General features: G+C 38.1%; 1 protein-coding gene across 1 annotated transcript in view; it reads left to right on the top strand.

Moving 5' to 3' along the window:
- Positions 1-17,259, top strand: part of ATR (ATR serine/threonine kinase) — a 45,566-nt gene extending 28,307 nt beyond the window's left edge. Inside the window, exons 30-47 of the mRNA XM_054166614.1 lie at positions 485-576; positions 2,573-2,664; positions 3,025-3,202; positions 4,897-5,073; positions 5,491-5,650; positions 6,194-6,373; positions 8,203-8,345; positions 8,713-8,810; positions 9,894-10,126; positions 10,244-10,378; positions 11,037-11,237; positions 11,992-12,135; positions 12,845-12,995; positions 14,071-14,227; positions 14,357-14,510; positions 15,018-15,169; positions 15,903-16,008; positions 17,056-17,259. Of these exons, the coding sequence (XP_054022589.1) occupies positions 485-576; positions 2,573-2,664; positions 3,025-3,202; positions 4,897-5,073; positions 5,491-5,650; positions 6,194-6,373; positions 8,203-8,345; positions 8,713-8,810; positions 9,894-10,126; positions 10,244-10,378; positions 11,037-11,237; positions 11,992-12,135; positions 12,845-12,995; positions 14,071-14,227; positions 14,357-14,510; positions 15,018-15,169; positions 15,903-16,008; positions 17,056-17,229 (2,727 nt within the window). The 3' untranslated portion in view covers positions 17,230-17,259. The remainder of the gene's footprint in view (positions 1-484; positions 577-2,572; positions 2,665-3,024; positions 3,203-4,896; positions 5,074-5,490; positions 5,651-6,193; positions 6,374-8,202; positions 8,346-8,712; positions 8,811-9,893; positions 10,127-10,243; positions 10,379-11,036; positions 11,238-11,991; positions 12,136-12,844; positions 12,996-14,070; positions 14,228-14,356; positions 14,511-15,017; positions 15,170-15,902; positions 16,009-17,055) is intronic.

Raw genomic sequence — 17,259 nt, 5'->3', positions numbered from 1 at the left:
TCTTATGGTTTGTTGTACTTCCTATAAAGTAGAGGTTATCTAGCACAGCTGATAACAGATACAGTAAATAAAATGTTTTGATGACCCTACTTGTTTCCCAGAGTATGGAAAGCATTTTTATGAGGAGTGACATTGCTTTGAATTTTGGGATTATTTTCTTCTTGGGACTTTTTTCCCTCTTGTTCATTTCTTTAAATGAAATTTTTATTCACAGCTTTGGTAACTGTATTAATAACTGACTGTCAACCTATATTTGTGGTAAAGTGCATTTTGATAATTGATTTCTTTGTTAATAAGACATTTTGAATATTCATTTAGCTTACAGTGCAATTGGTTATGTCCTTTTAAACTATAAAAAGCATCCTAATGGGCCTATTTCTTCCTTCAGACTGCCATGAATTTCATAAATGTATGTGTGGGCTTTTTTTAATTTGGCTTTGTTGTTTTGTTTTCTTTTTTTTTTTTCTTGTCCTTCTGTTTCTAGATTATTCATTATCATGGTGTAGTGAAGTCCATGTTAGGCCTTGGTCAGTTATCTACTGTAATTACTCAGGTCAATGGAGTGCTTGCAAACAGGTATGGTAAGCATGAAATGTAATGCTTATATGAATAATATGAAGCTCACCTTGTGTCTCAGTAGCAAGTTTTGCACATTCTCAGGCACTTGAAGCTTATTGTGGAATCATAGAATGGTTTGGGTTGGAAGGGACTTTAAAGATCCTCTGTTTTCAACCTCGCTGCCATGGGCAGGGATATCTTCCACTAGACCAGGCTGCATTAAAAATGCTGAGCTATTGAAGCTGTAACTTGATCATGTATGACTCGATTCCTACAGCTTAATAACAGTAAGACTAGAAATGAAAATTGAGTGGCAGAGTAAATACCAGAACTCATTCTTTTGTTGCAGCATCTAACTTTAAATACCTGAGACTAACTCCGTATATTCTGAAATTTCATTTATATTGTGGGGTTTTTTTTAATTCCAGCAAACTCTTTAATGTTAGCAGCTCTTCTCAGCTACTTAGGTCTGCAATACAGCAACAAAACCTAGCTAAGCTTGTAAAATGCAAAGTTACACTTCAGTTTTCAAAGTTGAAATGCCTTGAACTTCTTTCAACCACACGCTTTGTTCCTTATCCCCAACGTAGGCCACTTTAGTCGGGGGCACTGCATTGCCCATGTAAAGCTTCTGTGTGCCATGTGGTTCTTCCAAATAAAACCTTGAGAATATTATCACAGAATCACTGAGTCACAGAATGCATTGGCTTGGAAGGGACCTTTAAAGGTCATCTAGTTCAGCTACTAATTTAACCCCATAAAATTAATCCATAACCAATTATAAGCAAAACTTCAGACAATTAGAAGTCACTTGTGAAAGACATGGAAAAACCTGCAGCATCATCTTCTCTACCCCTTCTACAGCAGGCCACACAGTCTATTTCATCATAGAATGGTTTGTGTAGGAAGGGACCTTAAAGACCATCTAGCTCCAACCCCCTGCCATGAGCAGGGACACCTTCCACTAGACCGGGTTGCTCAAGACCCTGTCCAACCTTTCCTTGAGCACCTTCAAGGAAGAGGCATCCACAACCTTCCTGGGCAACTTGTTCCAGTGACTCATCACCCTCACTGTAAAGAATTTCCTCCTAATATGACACTTAAAGCCATTCCCTCTATCACTAAAAGCCCTTGTAAAATGTCCCTCCCCAGCTTTTTTGTAGGCCTCTTTCAGGTAGTGGAAGGTTGCTCTAAAGTCTTCCCAGAGCCTTCACTTCTCCAAGTTGAACAGCCCCAACTCTTTCAGCGTGTCCCCATATTGGAGGTGCTCCAGCCCTTTGGTCATCTTCATGGCCTCCTCTGGACCTGCTCCAGCACTTCAATGTCCTTCTTGGGTTGGAGGCTCCAGAACTGGATTCAATACTCCAGATGGGGTCTCAGGGGAAGTGAATTAGAGGGGCAGAATTGCCTCCCTCATCCTGCTGGTCACACTGCTTTTGATGCAGCCCAGGACACAGTTGCCTTCTCAGCTGCAAGCACACATTGCTGGTTCGTGTTGAGTTTTTCATCATTTGACACCCCTAAGCCCTTTTCCTCAAGCACATCCAATTAGCAATGTGAAGACAGAAAACTTTCACTGCTTTGTAAATTATTTATTTCAAGGCTTCCACTAACGCTGGTACTTCTTACCTCCACCATGTGTGGTGTCAGTGTGTGCTTTAATTTGTTAAATGTAATCTTTCAATCATTGTCTTGCATGTTACTGATTCTGTAGCTATTCTGTAACCTTGTAAGATAAATGTGTTGGAGGATGGTAATTTTTAAAATGTGCCACAGAAGTTAAACACAGTAGTTAGAAATTGAATTTGTGGAATGGTGGTGCACAGCTATTATTTGTTATCAATGCAGATCCTTTGCTTTTATTGAGTTTTATTAGAAGCAAGCTTACCTTGCTTCTTTTCAAGTAAAAGAAGTTTTGTATAAAGAATATTTGCTGATATGATGTAGGAGTAACATATGGGATGGGAAATTCAGTTGAGCACAGACTTTGATTGTCTTTGTTTTCTTTTAATAGGTCTGAATGGATTTCTGAATTGAACACTTACAGGGTGGAAGCAGCATGGAAACTGTCACGGTGGGATTTACTGGAAAATTATTTGGCTTCAGGTACCTTATGATATCAAAATATGAATAGTTGTTTGTATTTCTCAACAATTGTATGTTGTAGTCTAATCATCTTCAATTAAGTCTTGGGGTTTACTGGGTGGAAGATTGGTTTTGACAGTTTATTTTTGTGAATGTATTTGATTCTAAACTGTATGGTCTTTGAGTAAGGGAAAATTTCTTCTGATTTTGTTTGGGAGGTGGAATTCTGGATTTATACAGTATTTCTAGAATTCAGTTAATTAGCTCTCAGATCAAATTACTCTTTTCCAGTGTATGTTAATACAAATTAGCATCTTCAGATTAAACTGCTTAAAAAACCAAAATTGAGAGGCTTTTTGTTTGTTTTTTTCCTCACTAAAGATAGGAAGTCCACTACTTGGAGTGTCAGACTAGGACATTTATTATTGTCAGCGAAGAAGAAGAATGAAGCAGCCTTTTATGAAACACTCAAGGTTGTTCGAGCAGAACAGATTGTACCCCTTTCAGCAGCAAGCTTTGAAAGAGGATCCTACCAGCGAGGATATGAACACATTATCAGGTTTCTGATTTTCATGTCACTATTTCCAAACAAGTCACAGAATCAAGTATGCAGCAGCAAGAATTTTCCATTTCCACAATAAATGGGACTGATGTTCAATTTCTGCGGCCTCATTTAATTTTCTCTTTTAACTCACCCAGTTGAAAACCTGTGATTAATTTGGAATATATATTTATCTGCCATGAAAAATAGTCACAATAAAACTGAGTATAATCTTTCAAAATGAACAAGCAAGTTTATTTAAACTCCATTAACTTACAAGCATTGCTTTTAATCTGTGGTGGGGGCCTACAATTATTCCCTTAATTCATCAACAAAGAACAGTAAGACCTGAAACCCTAATCCCTTTCAGTAGTTGTTGAGTAAATTTTGAAACTGGCTGTAGTAGAGTAAAAAGCTCATAGTTCCTTTTTAATGAAAAGGCTTCCTGTGCCTGCAAATGTGTCCTTATAACTAGATATTATATGAAACTAGTCAGTTGAAATATGTATTTCTTAATTCTATTTTGGTTTAGTAATTTTTGCAGTGTTATTTTATTTGGGAAACATTTAGCTTGGACTTGATGGTCTTATAGATCACCTTCACATCCCTCCACTCACAACATTGTCAGACCTCCCGCCTTGTTTCTGTTGATGCAAGCCAGCCTTGATTTGGAATCAGAGAGTATTTTGAGTTGGAAGGACCTTTAAAGGTTATCTAGTCCAACCCCCCTCGAGTGAGCAGGGACATCTTCACCCAGAGCAGGCTGCTCAGAGCCCCATCCAGCCTGACTTGGAGTGGTTCCATGGTAGATGCCCCATCTCTGGAAACTTTTTGAGTGGAGGGCCGTGAAGATGATTTTATGAGGGATGGGCAGAAGCAATAATTTTTTTCTATTTGGATGTAAATCACTGAAGGGAGATAGGTTAGACTGGATGACCTTTGAAGGTCCCCTTCCAATCCTGAATATTCTACATTCTACGTTCCTGCTTTCCTTCCCACAACAAAGATGATTTCTCTCCCCTGCAGAGACAGCTATTTCACAAAGTAACCCAGATACCATAGGCTAAAGCCTCTTTTCGTAATAAAAATACTAGATTTGTGGTTGGACTCGATGATCTTAAAGGTCTTTTCCAACTTAAATGATTCTATGATTGTATGAATTTGAGTACTGAGAAAGAAAATTGTTTGATTTAGCTGTTCATCTAGGCTACTCAGAAGCCTTTAAAGTCCCTGTTTCTTTGTCAGATAGGCACTGCACTTAGACTCTGCAGATAGGACCTTACAAGCTCCCAGCTTTGCAGTGACTGCTAATAACAAGGGTATTTTTTGAATAAATTAAAAACTTTCTTGTAGAGGAGGTGTTTAAGTAACAGATTGCACCTGAGATGGTGTTTGTAGAAAATACCAGACTTTTTGAAAAACCATTACTAAAAGTAATAGATTAAAATACTCTAAAGACTGCCTCTCCAAATGATCTTCATTGTCTCTGTTCAGCAGCTTGGCAAAGGAATAATGAGAAAATAACTGAACAGTTTTGCAAGTCTGTGTTGGGGTTTTTTTTTTTGTGTCTGTTTTTGCCACATTCCTACTATTTGAAATTACTTTCATGGCCACCTTTTGGAAAGAAAATGGCAAAAGCTTTGTAAAACTTGCATATATCTCAAACAGCAGCAAATTTTCAACAATGTTTTGCCTTTATTTTGCTAACACAGGTTGCACATGCTTTGTGAGCTGGAACATAGTCTTGGACCAATGTTTCAGCAACCAGATGGCCACCACGGTAGAGATTCCCTGAATTGGAGTGCTCGTATTGAAATGACCCAAAACTCTTACAGAGCAAAAGAACCCATTTTAGCACTGAGAAGGGCTTTGCTTAGTCTCAGTAAAAGGTGAGAATGTGACTATTGCTTGTCTGTCTGTATTGTATTTTCTGTATGCATGTGAGAAGAGGGAAGATAAACAATTTCAGTGGAAATATGTTGTAAACAAAATTGGTCCTCTCCGATATTATGTATCTTCAAAACAGGAGGAAAAAGGAGCATATATAGGTATGATAAGGGAGAAGAATGGGGAGCAAGACCAATTGTTTCCAGGCCTAAATAGAAGAAAGGTGAAATGCCTGTATTGCAAATAATTTTAAATTATTTACTATGTTTTATTATGTTTTTCTATTTACTAAATACTACTATGTAGTATGTAGCTTATTGAGAAATTTTATCTGTTTGAACACATTCTGATATTACTTCAGATTGTAAAGTAGCATTCATGACTGGCACTTTTCATGTTCTGCACAAATCTCTCTGCAGCCAGGATTACAGCGAGCTTGTCGGTCAGTGCTGGCTCCAGAGTGCTAGAGTTGCAAGAAAAGCTGGTCATCACCAGACTGCATACAATGCTCTTCTGAATGCTGGGGAATCTACCCTCTCAGAACTTTATATAGAAAGAGCAAAATGGCTCTGGTCCAAGGTAAAGGAGATTAAAATGTAACTTATTATCTTATACACCAGAAAAGAATCTTTCCGTTAATTCAAGGGAAAATAAAGGCATGCAGTCAGTGTATGTAAAACAAAACTGGGACTATCAACACATGCTGATTGCAGTGGAGCCATGGGAAGTTTTATCCTCCAGCTGCTAGACAGGCCTTTTGAGTATCTGTTGACTTTTCTGGCAGCTACTTGTAAACCTGATGGATTACCTGCCTCTGCCAAAGCAGCCCAAACAAGTTTAAATTATGTCAATAGCAGATGTTTCCTTAATTTGTATATTTTTAACTTAATAGAGGTAGGCCGCAAACATGGGAGCAATTACTGTGGTAAACATAAAGGGACAACAATGCTGAGATAGTGAGGGAACCTAAGAGTCATCTGAAGTCATAATATTCAGTTACTGCAGACAGAATGCCTTGAACACACTCAGGGGCACAGCTTTGCCCTTAATAGCAACTGCGAGCTGAAAGTTTTAAATCTCTCTTATTTAAGGTATATAAAATGTTTTCTTTCTTTCCCTTAGGGTGAGGTTCATCAAGCACTGATTGTTCTCAAGAAAGGAGTTGAGTTATGTTTCTCTGAAAATAAAGCACCATGCAGTAGCAAAAATCAGCTCATCCACGGTCAGGCAATGCTGCTAGTGGGCAGATTTATGGAAGAAACTGCTAACTTTGAAAGCAATGCAGTTATGAAAAAGTATAAGGTAATTTCATACGCTGGTGTTGAAATGACTAATAATGATAAGAAGAACAACTATAATACATACTTTAAGTAAAGCTGTTGTTATGCTCCTGATGATGTTAACCAAGGATAACGTCAATGAGATTAAATGATGTACCTGTGTGTAGGAGGGAAGTAGTTCTTCTTGTAAAGATGTAATTATCTGGATTAGCTTTAATATAACACATCAATAGAGGAGATCTGCAGTTCCCAACGGTGGGAGCTAAGAATCTAATATAACTCTTTTAACGTAAAAACCAATTTACTGGAGCGTGGCTTTTTTCTTATGCATGCACGAATTAAAATTCCTCACTGAAATGTGGGCTACTGAAACCAGGTAGTGAAATAACTTGGTGACACATTGTGCTACTCTTCAGCATTCTTTCTTTCTCTGGTAGCGACTGATAAGCTTTAAACACACTCACAATCTCTGAAGAACTAGAACTGCAGATCTTTATGCTTCCTTAAAAGTAATACTTCTTCTGTTGAAGTTTTGGCATTTGACAGAGTTAATACTTCTGTCTTACTAATTAGAGTACTTCTATAACAGTCATTTAGAGGAAAAACTAATGGATATGTGACATCAAATGAGGGTTGAAATGACAGAAATTAGTAACATTTCTCTACTACAATAGAATAATAGAATAAACCAGGTTGGAAGAGACCTTCAAGATCATTGCATCCAACCTATTATCCAACCCACCTAATCAATTAAACCATGCAACCAAGCACCCTATCAAGCCTCCTCCTAAACACCTCCGATGATGGTGATGCCACCACCTCCCTGGGCAGCCCACTTCAATGGGCAATCACTCCCTCTGTGTAGAATTTCTTTCTAACCTCCAGCCTAAACCTCCCCTGGCGCAGCTTGAGACTGTGTCCTCTTGTTCTGGTGCTGGTTGCCTGGGAGAAGAGACCAACCTCCGCCTGTCCACAACCTCCCTTCAGGTAGTTGTAAAGAGCAATGAGGTCTCCCCTGAGCCTTCTCTCCTGGCTAAGCAACCCCAGCTCCCTCAGCCTCTCCTCACAAGGCTTGTGTTCCAAGCCCCTCACCAACTTTGTTGCTCTTCTCTGGACACATTCCAGCAAGTCAACCTCCTTCCTAAACTGAGGGGCCCAGAACTGGACACAGTACTCAAGGTGCGGCCTAACCAGTGCAGTGTACAGGGGCAGAATGACCTCCCTGCTCCTGCTGGCCACACTGTTCCTGATACAGGCCAGTACTAACGCTCAGAATTCTCTACTGCCTAAATACTGGTACTGGGAACAAGCCAGTGTTGCTAGAGCATGGATGTGCCATTTGCTAAGTTATTTCTTATGTATGTCACACAATTTCTTGTTTTTCTTCTAAGCATGATGATTTGGAAGGAAATTAGAAAGGTGAAAAACATAGACTCATTTAGGTTGGAAAGGACCTTTGAGATCATGGAGTCAGCATCCTACTGTTTCACATTCAAGAAACTAAAAGAAACCCATTATTGAGTTTATCAGGATCAGGAACTGCATTATAATAATTTATTTTTTTTTAAATGTAGTTCTAATCTTTCCTAGTTGAGCAATCTTGTATCATCCTGTCTTGAATTACCTTGCTGTCTCCAAATCCAAAAGATATTTCAAGAACAGTCTTATAGCTTGTACAGGAACTTATCACAATCACAAAAAAACGACAATTTTTTGAGTTACAAAGACAGAAAACTTTTTTGCACATACTTTGCATAAAGCTCAGTAATAAGATCTTTTGGTTGTTGTTTTTAAATTTATTTTCAATTTAGCATCCTTTCAAAAGTAATTATCTTTTTGATTTTGTTGCAGGATGTGACAATTTTCTTGCCAGAATGGGAAGATGGGCATTTTTATCTTGCTAAATACTACGACAAGTTAATGCCAATGGTGACTGACAACAAGATGGAAAAACAAGGAGAGCTGATTAGATACATAGTTCATCATTTTGGGAGGTTAGACCCTAGTGGAACTGTGCTTAGTTTCTAGAGAAGGATGACTATTATATTGTGGGGGGCAAAAAAATAATCTAGGAATATACTGTCTTTCAGCAATTCCAACTGGAAACTTTTATGCAGTGTTTCCTTCTAGTTTTCATGCATAATTAATTTTACTTCTGACAAAGTATTTGTCTGTCTTGTTAAATATTTCACCTGTGGTTTTGATTAGTGAAACCAAAGCCTGTATATATTAGTAAGCTTTTAGTTGTTGCATAAATTTCTGAAAGCCAGAATGGAATGTGAAACAGGGATGTAAAATTCATAATGCTTCCTATATATATATATATCAATAACATGTTGTGATTTAAACATGTAATGACAGGTCTCTGCAGTATGGAAACCAATTCATCTATCAGTCAATGCCAAGAATGTTATCTTTATGGCTGGACTTTGGAGCAAAAGCCTACGAATGTGATAAAGGTTGAACCTTTTTTCCCAGTTCATACTTCTTGCATCATACTTTTGAACATAAAAGTGAAAGAGTAGTGAAGTATATTTTCTGTTCTTTTTTCTGACCCGAAACAAAGTGCTACTGTTCTTTTCAGTTACAGGATGTTAATATGCAGAAAAGTATTAATTATTAAACATTCCAGAATATATTTAAAAACACATAATGAGATAGTATATTGTTCCTCAGATATCTTAGGTTCATTAACAGATATAGGGAGAATCCTTGCATGTCACCCATCATCTCTTCTAAGTTGCCCCACGAGTAATGAGTGGTGTTTTTGTATATGCTGCTAACATAGTGCTAGGTTTTGGCACTTTTTCCCTGTTTGTCTTGGTTCCATTTGTTGAGGGAATTTTGCTGAAATATAAATGGGGGGAGGAGGAAGGGAAGTACGCTGTACGTGGCATCAAAGCATGTGAAACTCCTACCATAGGTGCATTTTGAGTGGGAGAATTTTGTACAAATGAAAACTGCAAACATTGCCTACAGTTTTGGAGTAAAGCAGCTAGTTATGGCTCCTTGATCTTGATGTGGTTCTACACTTAGGTCAACTGAATTTGGCTTGTAGGCACACCAGGTGCTGCTTTCTATGTCGTTGACATGCTATTCATGCTGTGTCTTCAGAGGCAGGGGTGAAGATAGGAGCAGATGTGCTAATTTCATCCCTTGTAAAGGCTGTCTTAATTTCCTCTCCACTAAAGAACATGGGAATCCTTTTACCAGTGAAATAGAGTGGTTTTGGTTTGTTCTATACCATTGCATCACTTTAGAGAAGTAGTTTCATTTTAAGAGTGTAATGCTGTTGTTGTTTGTTCCGTGTTCCTATTCTCTGTACTTATTTCCTGATATTCTGGTTAGTTAAATATCATAGAAATTAAGTAATTTTTTGCTATGTTAAACCCCCCCAACACTTGATGTAGGAGCTTCTCCTCGAGTTGTTGTTTTGGCTTATGAAAATTACCAACAAAACACATTTTCTGTAGGCTTGATTTATGTGACTATTTTCTGATGGTGGGGAAAGGAACATAATGTCCTCCTCTTCTGTTTTGCAGCTGGTCGTTCAGAACGTGTTCAAATGAAAAATGATTTAGCTAAAATAAACAAGGTGATTACAGAGCACACAAATCACCTGGCACCTTACCAGTTCCTGACCGCTTTCTCTCAGTTAATCTCCCGAATTTGCCACTCTCACGATGAAGTCTTCACAGTTCTGATGGTGATTGTTGCTAAAGTGTTCTTAGCCTATCCACAGCAAGCAATGTGGATGATGACTGCGGTGTCCAAGGTACCTTGATAATTATAGCTACAACTTTCTTAAGTTTATAAAATTGTTTGGGGTTTTTTAGCATTCTTTCATTGATTTGACTGTCATTTAATTTTTAACTTTTCCTCTCTTTTTCAGTCCTCTTACCCTATGCGTGTCAGCAGATGTAAAGACATTCTGAACAAAGCCATTCACATGAAGGAATCTTTAGGAAAATTTGTTGGCGATGCAGCACGCCTTACAGATAAGCTTCTAGAACTGTGCAACAAACCGGTACTTAAAAAAATAACCCTGTTACACACAGTCATTTGTTTATCTCAAAATGTGGCACTAAAGCTCCTTCTGACAGCATTTGTTACACATTCATTTACGTTACTGCAATTTAACAGAAACCAAAGGAGCTTGTAAAAGATTGGGGGTTTACTTAATAGAAATACTTGAAGTGTGAAATATTTTGAGCGCCTCGTGAAATCCTTCAGTACGTGACGGTACATCTCACAGTGCGTGAGCTTTACGTTGTGTTGTGCTTTCATGGATGATTCTTTCCCAGTGACTTTCACAGAGCTTTACTATAAAAACAGGCTGGTTATGTTTCCATGAACAAATTATAATAAAGGTAAAATTAACAAAATTCTTTCGTGGCTCTGTATTTACTTTCAGAGTGAAAAATGCACATGCCGTGAAGGCCAGATAGAGTTACTTATGACAACTCCCATTTAATTGGAAATGCAATTTGCTATTTTTCTTATTACCATAAGCATTTATTATTCTGTTCATTAGTTAATGCCAGGAGGGTTGGAACTAAATGATCTTCAAGGTTCCTTCCAGCCTAAATCATCCTATGAATCTACGTGTATATAATGTGTAATAGTAGTAACGTTTTACTGTTTGAAGTGCTTGTTAACTTTTCAACGATGCTATTTTTTTCAAGGTTGATGGAAACAGCTCAACATTAAGCATGAATATTCATTTCAAAACACTGAAGAAATTAGTAGAAGAGCACACATTTAGTGAAATTCTCATTCCCTTACAATCAGTGATGATACCAACTCTACCTTCAGTTCCTGGTACACATGCTAACCACGACCCTTTTCCTGGCTGCTGGGCCTACATTGCAGGCTTTGATGATACGGTAAGCCTCTAGCTGGCACCTCATTTGAAACTTCTTCTTGTACAAATACAGTTTAGCTTCCTAGAAATGGAGGAGTGAGTAGAGAATTTCATAACTACTGTTGTGGAAACTGAGCGACTTCTGTCCTAACAACCCAAAACCAGCGTTCTTAGTACTTGCAGTTTTGGCCTGAGGTTGGAAAAGACCTTTAATATTGAGTCCAACCATAACCCAGCTACCATGACCACTAAACTGTATTCTGAAGCACCACATCCAAATGCTTCATAAAAACCTCCAGGGATGGTGACTCCACTACCTCCCTGGGCAACCTGTTCCAATACCTCCGCACTCTTTCAGTAAATAAACTTTTCCTGATGTCTAGTCTAAACCTCCCGTGGCACAACTTAAGCCCATTTCCTTTCATCCTATTACTAGTTACTTAGGAGAAGAGACCAACACCAGCCTCACTACAGCCTCCATTTAGGTAGTTGTACAGAGCAATAAGATCTCCCCTTAACCTTCTCTTCTCCAGACTAATCAACCCCAGCTCCCTCAGCTGCTCCTTATACAACATGCCCTCCAAATCCCTCACCAGCCATGTTGCTTTTCTTTGGGCGTAGTCCAGAACCTCAATGTCTTTCTTATACTGTGCCAATATACTGTAGCCCATGGAAGAAGTGCTGACATGACTGGCTGCAGTGCTTCATTACAGTGAGATACTTTATTTTGTGTGATCTGATATAGGTGTTAATAAAGAATTTATTGTTTTCCTTAGGTAGAAATACTTGCTTCGCTTCAGAAGCCAAAAAAGATCACCTTAAAGGGTTCAGATGGGAAATCTTACATTATGATGTGCAAGCCAAAAGATGATCTAAGAAAAGACTGTCGGCTCATGGAATTCAACTCACTTATTAATAAGGTTTGATGAGTTAAGACAATGAGATGTGTTATACTTACTGACCAGAACAAAACAATTAGCTAGCAAATAGAACAAACTTACCTTGAGATGAAGCTTAGTGGATGAAAAGTAAACCTTTGTGAAATCTCTTATTTCAGTGGAAATCAATAGCTATTGATAATGTATAATGGACTTGTGTAAACAGCAACAAAATACACTGTTTTTCCAAAACAATTGCTTATTCCAGCAAAAATACACAGGAAGGGTTATTTACAGTAAATAAATAGCTGCAATCTTTGTGCTGTCATGCTTCATATTTCTTATTCAGAATTTCCTAGTATTTTAAATGAGAAATACATACATTCATCTTTTCATACTAAAACATTTGCCATACTTCTTATTTCAGATGGAGTTTTGCTTCTCAGCAATATATTGTTACCTTGTTTTCCATGAGGTTAAAGGATAGCACCTGTGAAACACTTTAACACTTAGTTCTAATACTGCTTTGAAGAGATTTAAGTACGTGTTCTGCAATTTCATTTATCGCAAAATTGTCTTTTTTTTCATTTACAGATGGCCATTTTGCTAGCATGTGTAGACAGCAAAGCTTAGAATCTTAATTTCTAGATCATGTGATTTGAAATGAGAAATAGCTAGAATGATTCATGTTGTTGATACATTTTTGAATCCTATCTGTTAGCTGATCATCTCATTTTTCTTTTGTGAATAGTGCTTAAGAAAAGACGCAGAGTCCCGTAGGCGAGAGCTCCATATTCGAACCTATGCAGTTATTCCATTAAATGATGAGTGTGGCATAATAGAATGGGTGAACAACACTGCTGGCTTAAGAAATATACTGATAAAACTTTATAAGGAGAAAGGTAAGAAGTATCTCAAACTATACTAGTGTTTTATTTTTAAATGGTTTCTATAGTAATTAATAAATGAGACAAACAGCAAAGATTCAGACATAATTCTGGGAGCTACATCCACGTGTATTTTTACTGACTGCAGTATATTGTTATTCATATGGGAGACATTTATCCTTAAATGGAAGAGAACTGGTGCCTGCAAGAAACACATTCCTTACAAGAACTGATAGCAATAAACATGTTCCTTACAAGAACTGATAACATAATCATCCTAATACATTTGTTTATACAATGATGCAAGCAAGTTCAGCAGCACAGAGTAACAGAAATGTCTGTGGACTTTTCCTTTTAGATTTGATCTGTTGTTTCTAATTTCTGTTACTAAGATAATTTATAACTGAATCAAGGTTGAGGGTACAATAACTTTCCAGTGAAAAGAAAAGATTTCTTTTTAATTTCTTGTTAACAAAGCAACTTTGGAGTGAATTTCACATGTCATCTGTACGTATGTAGATGTCTGGGAGTTTACTAATTCCAGACATCTCAGCTGAATATAGTGAAAGGCTTTGTGAGGGTGAGGAATTTTTGTGTACTTGTTTCCCCCCATTCCACCATACAGCAATTAGTAAAACTGGTAGCTTGTTTGCCATGTCTTTCAGTTAGACTCACGGAATCATAGAATGGTTTGGGTTGGAAGGGACCTTACAGATCATCTAGTTCCAAGCCTCTGCCATGGGCAGGGATACCACCTACTGGACCTGGTTGCTCAAGGCCCCATCCAATCTGGCTTTGAACACTTGCTTGGAGCCTCCTCAACTTCTCTGGGAAACCTGTTTCAGTGGCTCATCACCCTCATGGAGAAGAATTTCTTCCTAATGTCTAATCTAAATCCAGCTTCTTCCAGTTTGAAGCCAGTGCACCTCATCCTGCCTTTTATTTACTCTTCTGTACCCCACCAGCACCATTTTCTATAGGTTATTTTCGATTTGTTCATTTATTTCAGTTTTATGGAGATGCTTATCTTTTTGAAAATACCTTATTGTAATACTGGAAATTTCTTTTGAGTAATTAAGGTCTGTTACAGGTATCTACATGACTGGAAAAGAACTACGTCAGCACATGCTTCCAAAGTCAGCACCTTTGTCTGAAAAGCTGAAAATGTTCAAAGAAGTCCTTCTACCTCGTCATCCTCCTCTCTTTCATGAATGGTTTCTTAGGACGTTTCCTGATCCTACTTCATGGTGAGTGACTGGGATTGGGCTAGCTCAAGAACATCTGCTTTGTGTGTTTCACTGAACATTAATGTCTCTACTGAGTAAAGACACATAGCCCAAGGAAGTGTCTTAGGCATCTGATTCTTTTTTCTGCAGGTACAACAGCAGGTCAGCCTATTGCCGTTCCGTGGCAGTTATGTCAATGGTGGGTTACATCCTTGGTCTAGGAGACCGCCATGGGGAAAACATTCTGTTTGATTCTCTGACTGGAGAATGTGTGCATGTGGATTTCAACTGCCTTTTCAATAAGGTCAGTAATGCCACTTGCTGAACTTGCTCTTTATTTTACATGCATGGAAGTTATAAATTTCTACTGACTTGGTTTACTGCTTGGTTTTGGGTTTGTATTATTTTACTTTTGATATGTCTGTTGTGTCATCTTCTCTCACTTTGTTTCTAATTTATACCCAACAAACAGCCTGGGATTTGTCAAGAGTGTTTATTCTCTGTACTGCACTACTTAAAGCCACCTTTTTGATTTAGCCAATATGGGAGGAGCTCATGTAGATATGTCTAAAATAGCTCACGTTTTAGAGTGTTTATGTTTTGTAATGTTTTCCTCTCTCCACTACCACCCTCCAGAAAGAGCTGTAATTGTTATATCCAGAGGGGTTATGATCTGGGCAAGTATCTCTCGTCAGCCAGGAAACCCACTGACAAAATGAGTGGAAAACTCTAAAAACAATGCAGTTGTTTCCCTTTATTTAAATCATGCTTAAAAAAATTAGGGCATACTCCTATTTTTATCTGTGTAAAGGGAGAAACCTTTGAAGTTCCGGAAATCGTACCTTTCCGTCTCACTCACAACATGGTTAATGGGATGGGTCCAATGGGAACAGAAGGACTCTTCCGAAGAGCTTGTGAAGTCACAATGCGGCTTATGCGTGATCAGAGGGAGCCTCTCATGAGGTATGGCAATTGCTTATGCTCTAAACTCACAAAAAGCTGCCTGTAGTCTGAACATCTGAGAGAGGAACAGCAGGTGAACAGCTGGTTCCAGCTGCTTCCTGTCATGCAGCTCAGTCTTACTATGGCATACTGTTAAATATAAACCAATAGAAATAGCTTGAGTACTGTGTTCAGTTCTGGGCCAGTATAGGAAAGACATTGAGGGGTCCTGGAGGGCATCCAGAGAAGAGCAGTGAGGCTGGTGAGGGGTTTGGAGGGCACGTTGTACAAGGAGCAGCTGACGGAGCTGGGGTTGATTAGTCTGGAGAAAAGCCTAAGGGGAGATCTTACTGCTCTCTACAACTACTTAAATGGAGGTTGTAGTGAGGCTGGTGTTTGTCTCTTCTCTTAAGTAACTAGTGATAGGATGAGAGGAAATGGGCTTAAGTTGTGCTGGGGAAATTTAGATTGGACATTAGGAAAAACTTGTTTACTGGGAGAGTGGTGAGAGGTTGGAACAGGCTGCCTAGGGAGGTGGTAGAGTCACCATCCCTGCAAGTGTTTATGAAGCTTGTAGATGTGGTGCTTCAGGATATGATTTAGTGATCATAGTAGTTGGGTTCTGGTTGCATTCTATGATCTTAAAGGTATTTTCCAACTTTAATGATAAATATTCAGCACTAACTTCAGACTCCTGTCAATGTTCTTGCTTTGAAAATAAAATATATCCTTTTAAAGTTTTTTCTTTATTTAGTGTCTTAAAGACTTTCCTCCATGACCCTCTTGTGGAATGGAGTAAACCTATTAAAGGGAATACAAAAATCCAGGTGAATGAAACCGGAGAAGTTGTCAACGAAAAGGTGAGTGTAAAACAAGCATAGCATAAGGTATTCAAATGACAAAATTCATTATGGTTGCAAGTTATTTTCTAGTTGAAACCTTAACTGTCATGGGTTTTCTTCCATTTAAAAAGTCCTCTGGTTGTTTCTCTGTTCATAATTTGTATGTATAAAGCAATGATTTTATTGATAGAAAATGTAATTGTCTACTAAAGAACCAGACAAAATAGAGCCTATAGTTCTCTTGTAAGTGTTGCTAAATCAAGGACAACATCAACAGAAGCAATAGGAGAGGTGAGGCTCTTGCTGTCCCTGCTGCTGACTGTTGCACAGTCCTCCAGATATACAGTGTTGGCAACATCTGGAGTCCTTTTCCTCTGTGTTTTTTTATGCTTTTCCTGAGTGGAAGCTTATTCTTGGAGAAATAGGAATACTTGGTTACAGTTAGGATTTGGTTTATACTGTTTCTGCTGTGGCTGCTGATAGATGCTCTCTCCTTCATGAAAAACACAACTTGTGTAGCCTGTGATTTTTATTCTTTTTCCCCTTTTCAAATATACTGATTTGTCCCTTTTTGCTTTGAATGGAACATACAGCAAAAATAAATATGTGTACAACTTTGTGAGCACTGATAAATACAGCAACTAGGGTAAGGACAAACAGGTGTACTGAAGCCATATTACAACAAAGACTGTAACTGAGCTATTTGAGCACAGGAAATATCCTGGTCTTCAAACAATTACAAACCAGGCTATGTCTACGTAACCTTTTCTCTGGTTTTTTTGTTAGTTACAGGTCCTCCACATAGTTGTATGTTGGGTGTTTTTTCCCAGTAGGTACCAGTGTTATGTAAGGTTTAGAACTTGACCAATTACCCATTTAAAGTAGTGATTTTTAGAAGAGAGTATCCTTTGCTTTCAAAGTTAACTGGTGTATACATTTGAGTCTTGTATTACATTAGCATACAGATTTCAAACAAATCCTAATAAATACTCTTTTATTTTAAGCAGTGGAAGTCCATGGAAAGTAGCTATCTTCTTTTTTTCAAATGTTTGTCTTTGTTTCCAGGCCAAAACCCATGTCCTTGATATAGAACAACGGCTGCAAGGTGTTATTAAGACTAGAAACAGAATTAAAGGATTACCCTTATCTATTGAAGGGCATGTTCATTACCTTATTCAAGAAGCAAGTGATGACAACCTGCTCTGCCAGATGTATATGGGCTGGGCTCCTTATATGTGAAATTCTTTCCCTTTGGAATTACACTGTTCA

The sequence above is a fragment of the Dryobates pubescens genome, chromosome 13 (genome assembly GCF_014839835.1).
Source record: "Dryobates pubescens isolate bDryPub1 chromosome 13, bDryPub1.pri, whole genome shotgun sequence".
Lineage (NCBI taxonomy): Eukaryota > Metazoa > Chordata > Aves > Piciformes > Picidae > Dryobates > Dryobates pubescens.
This window is presented reverse-complemented; position numbering and strand designations above follow the sequence as displayed.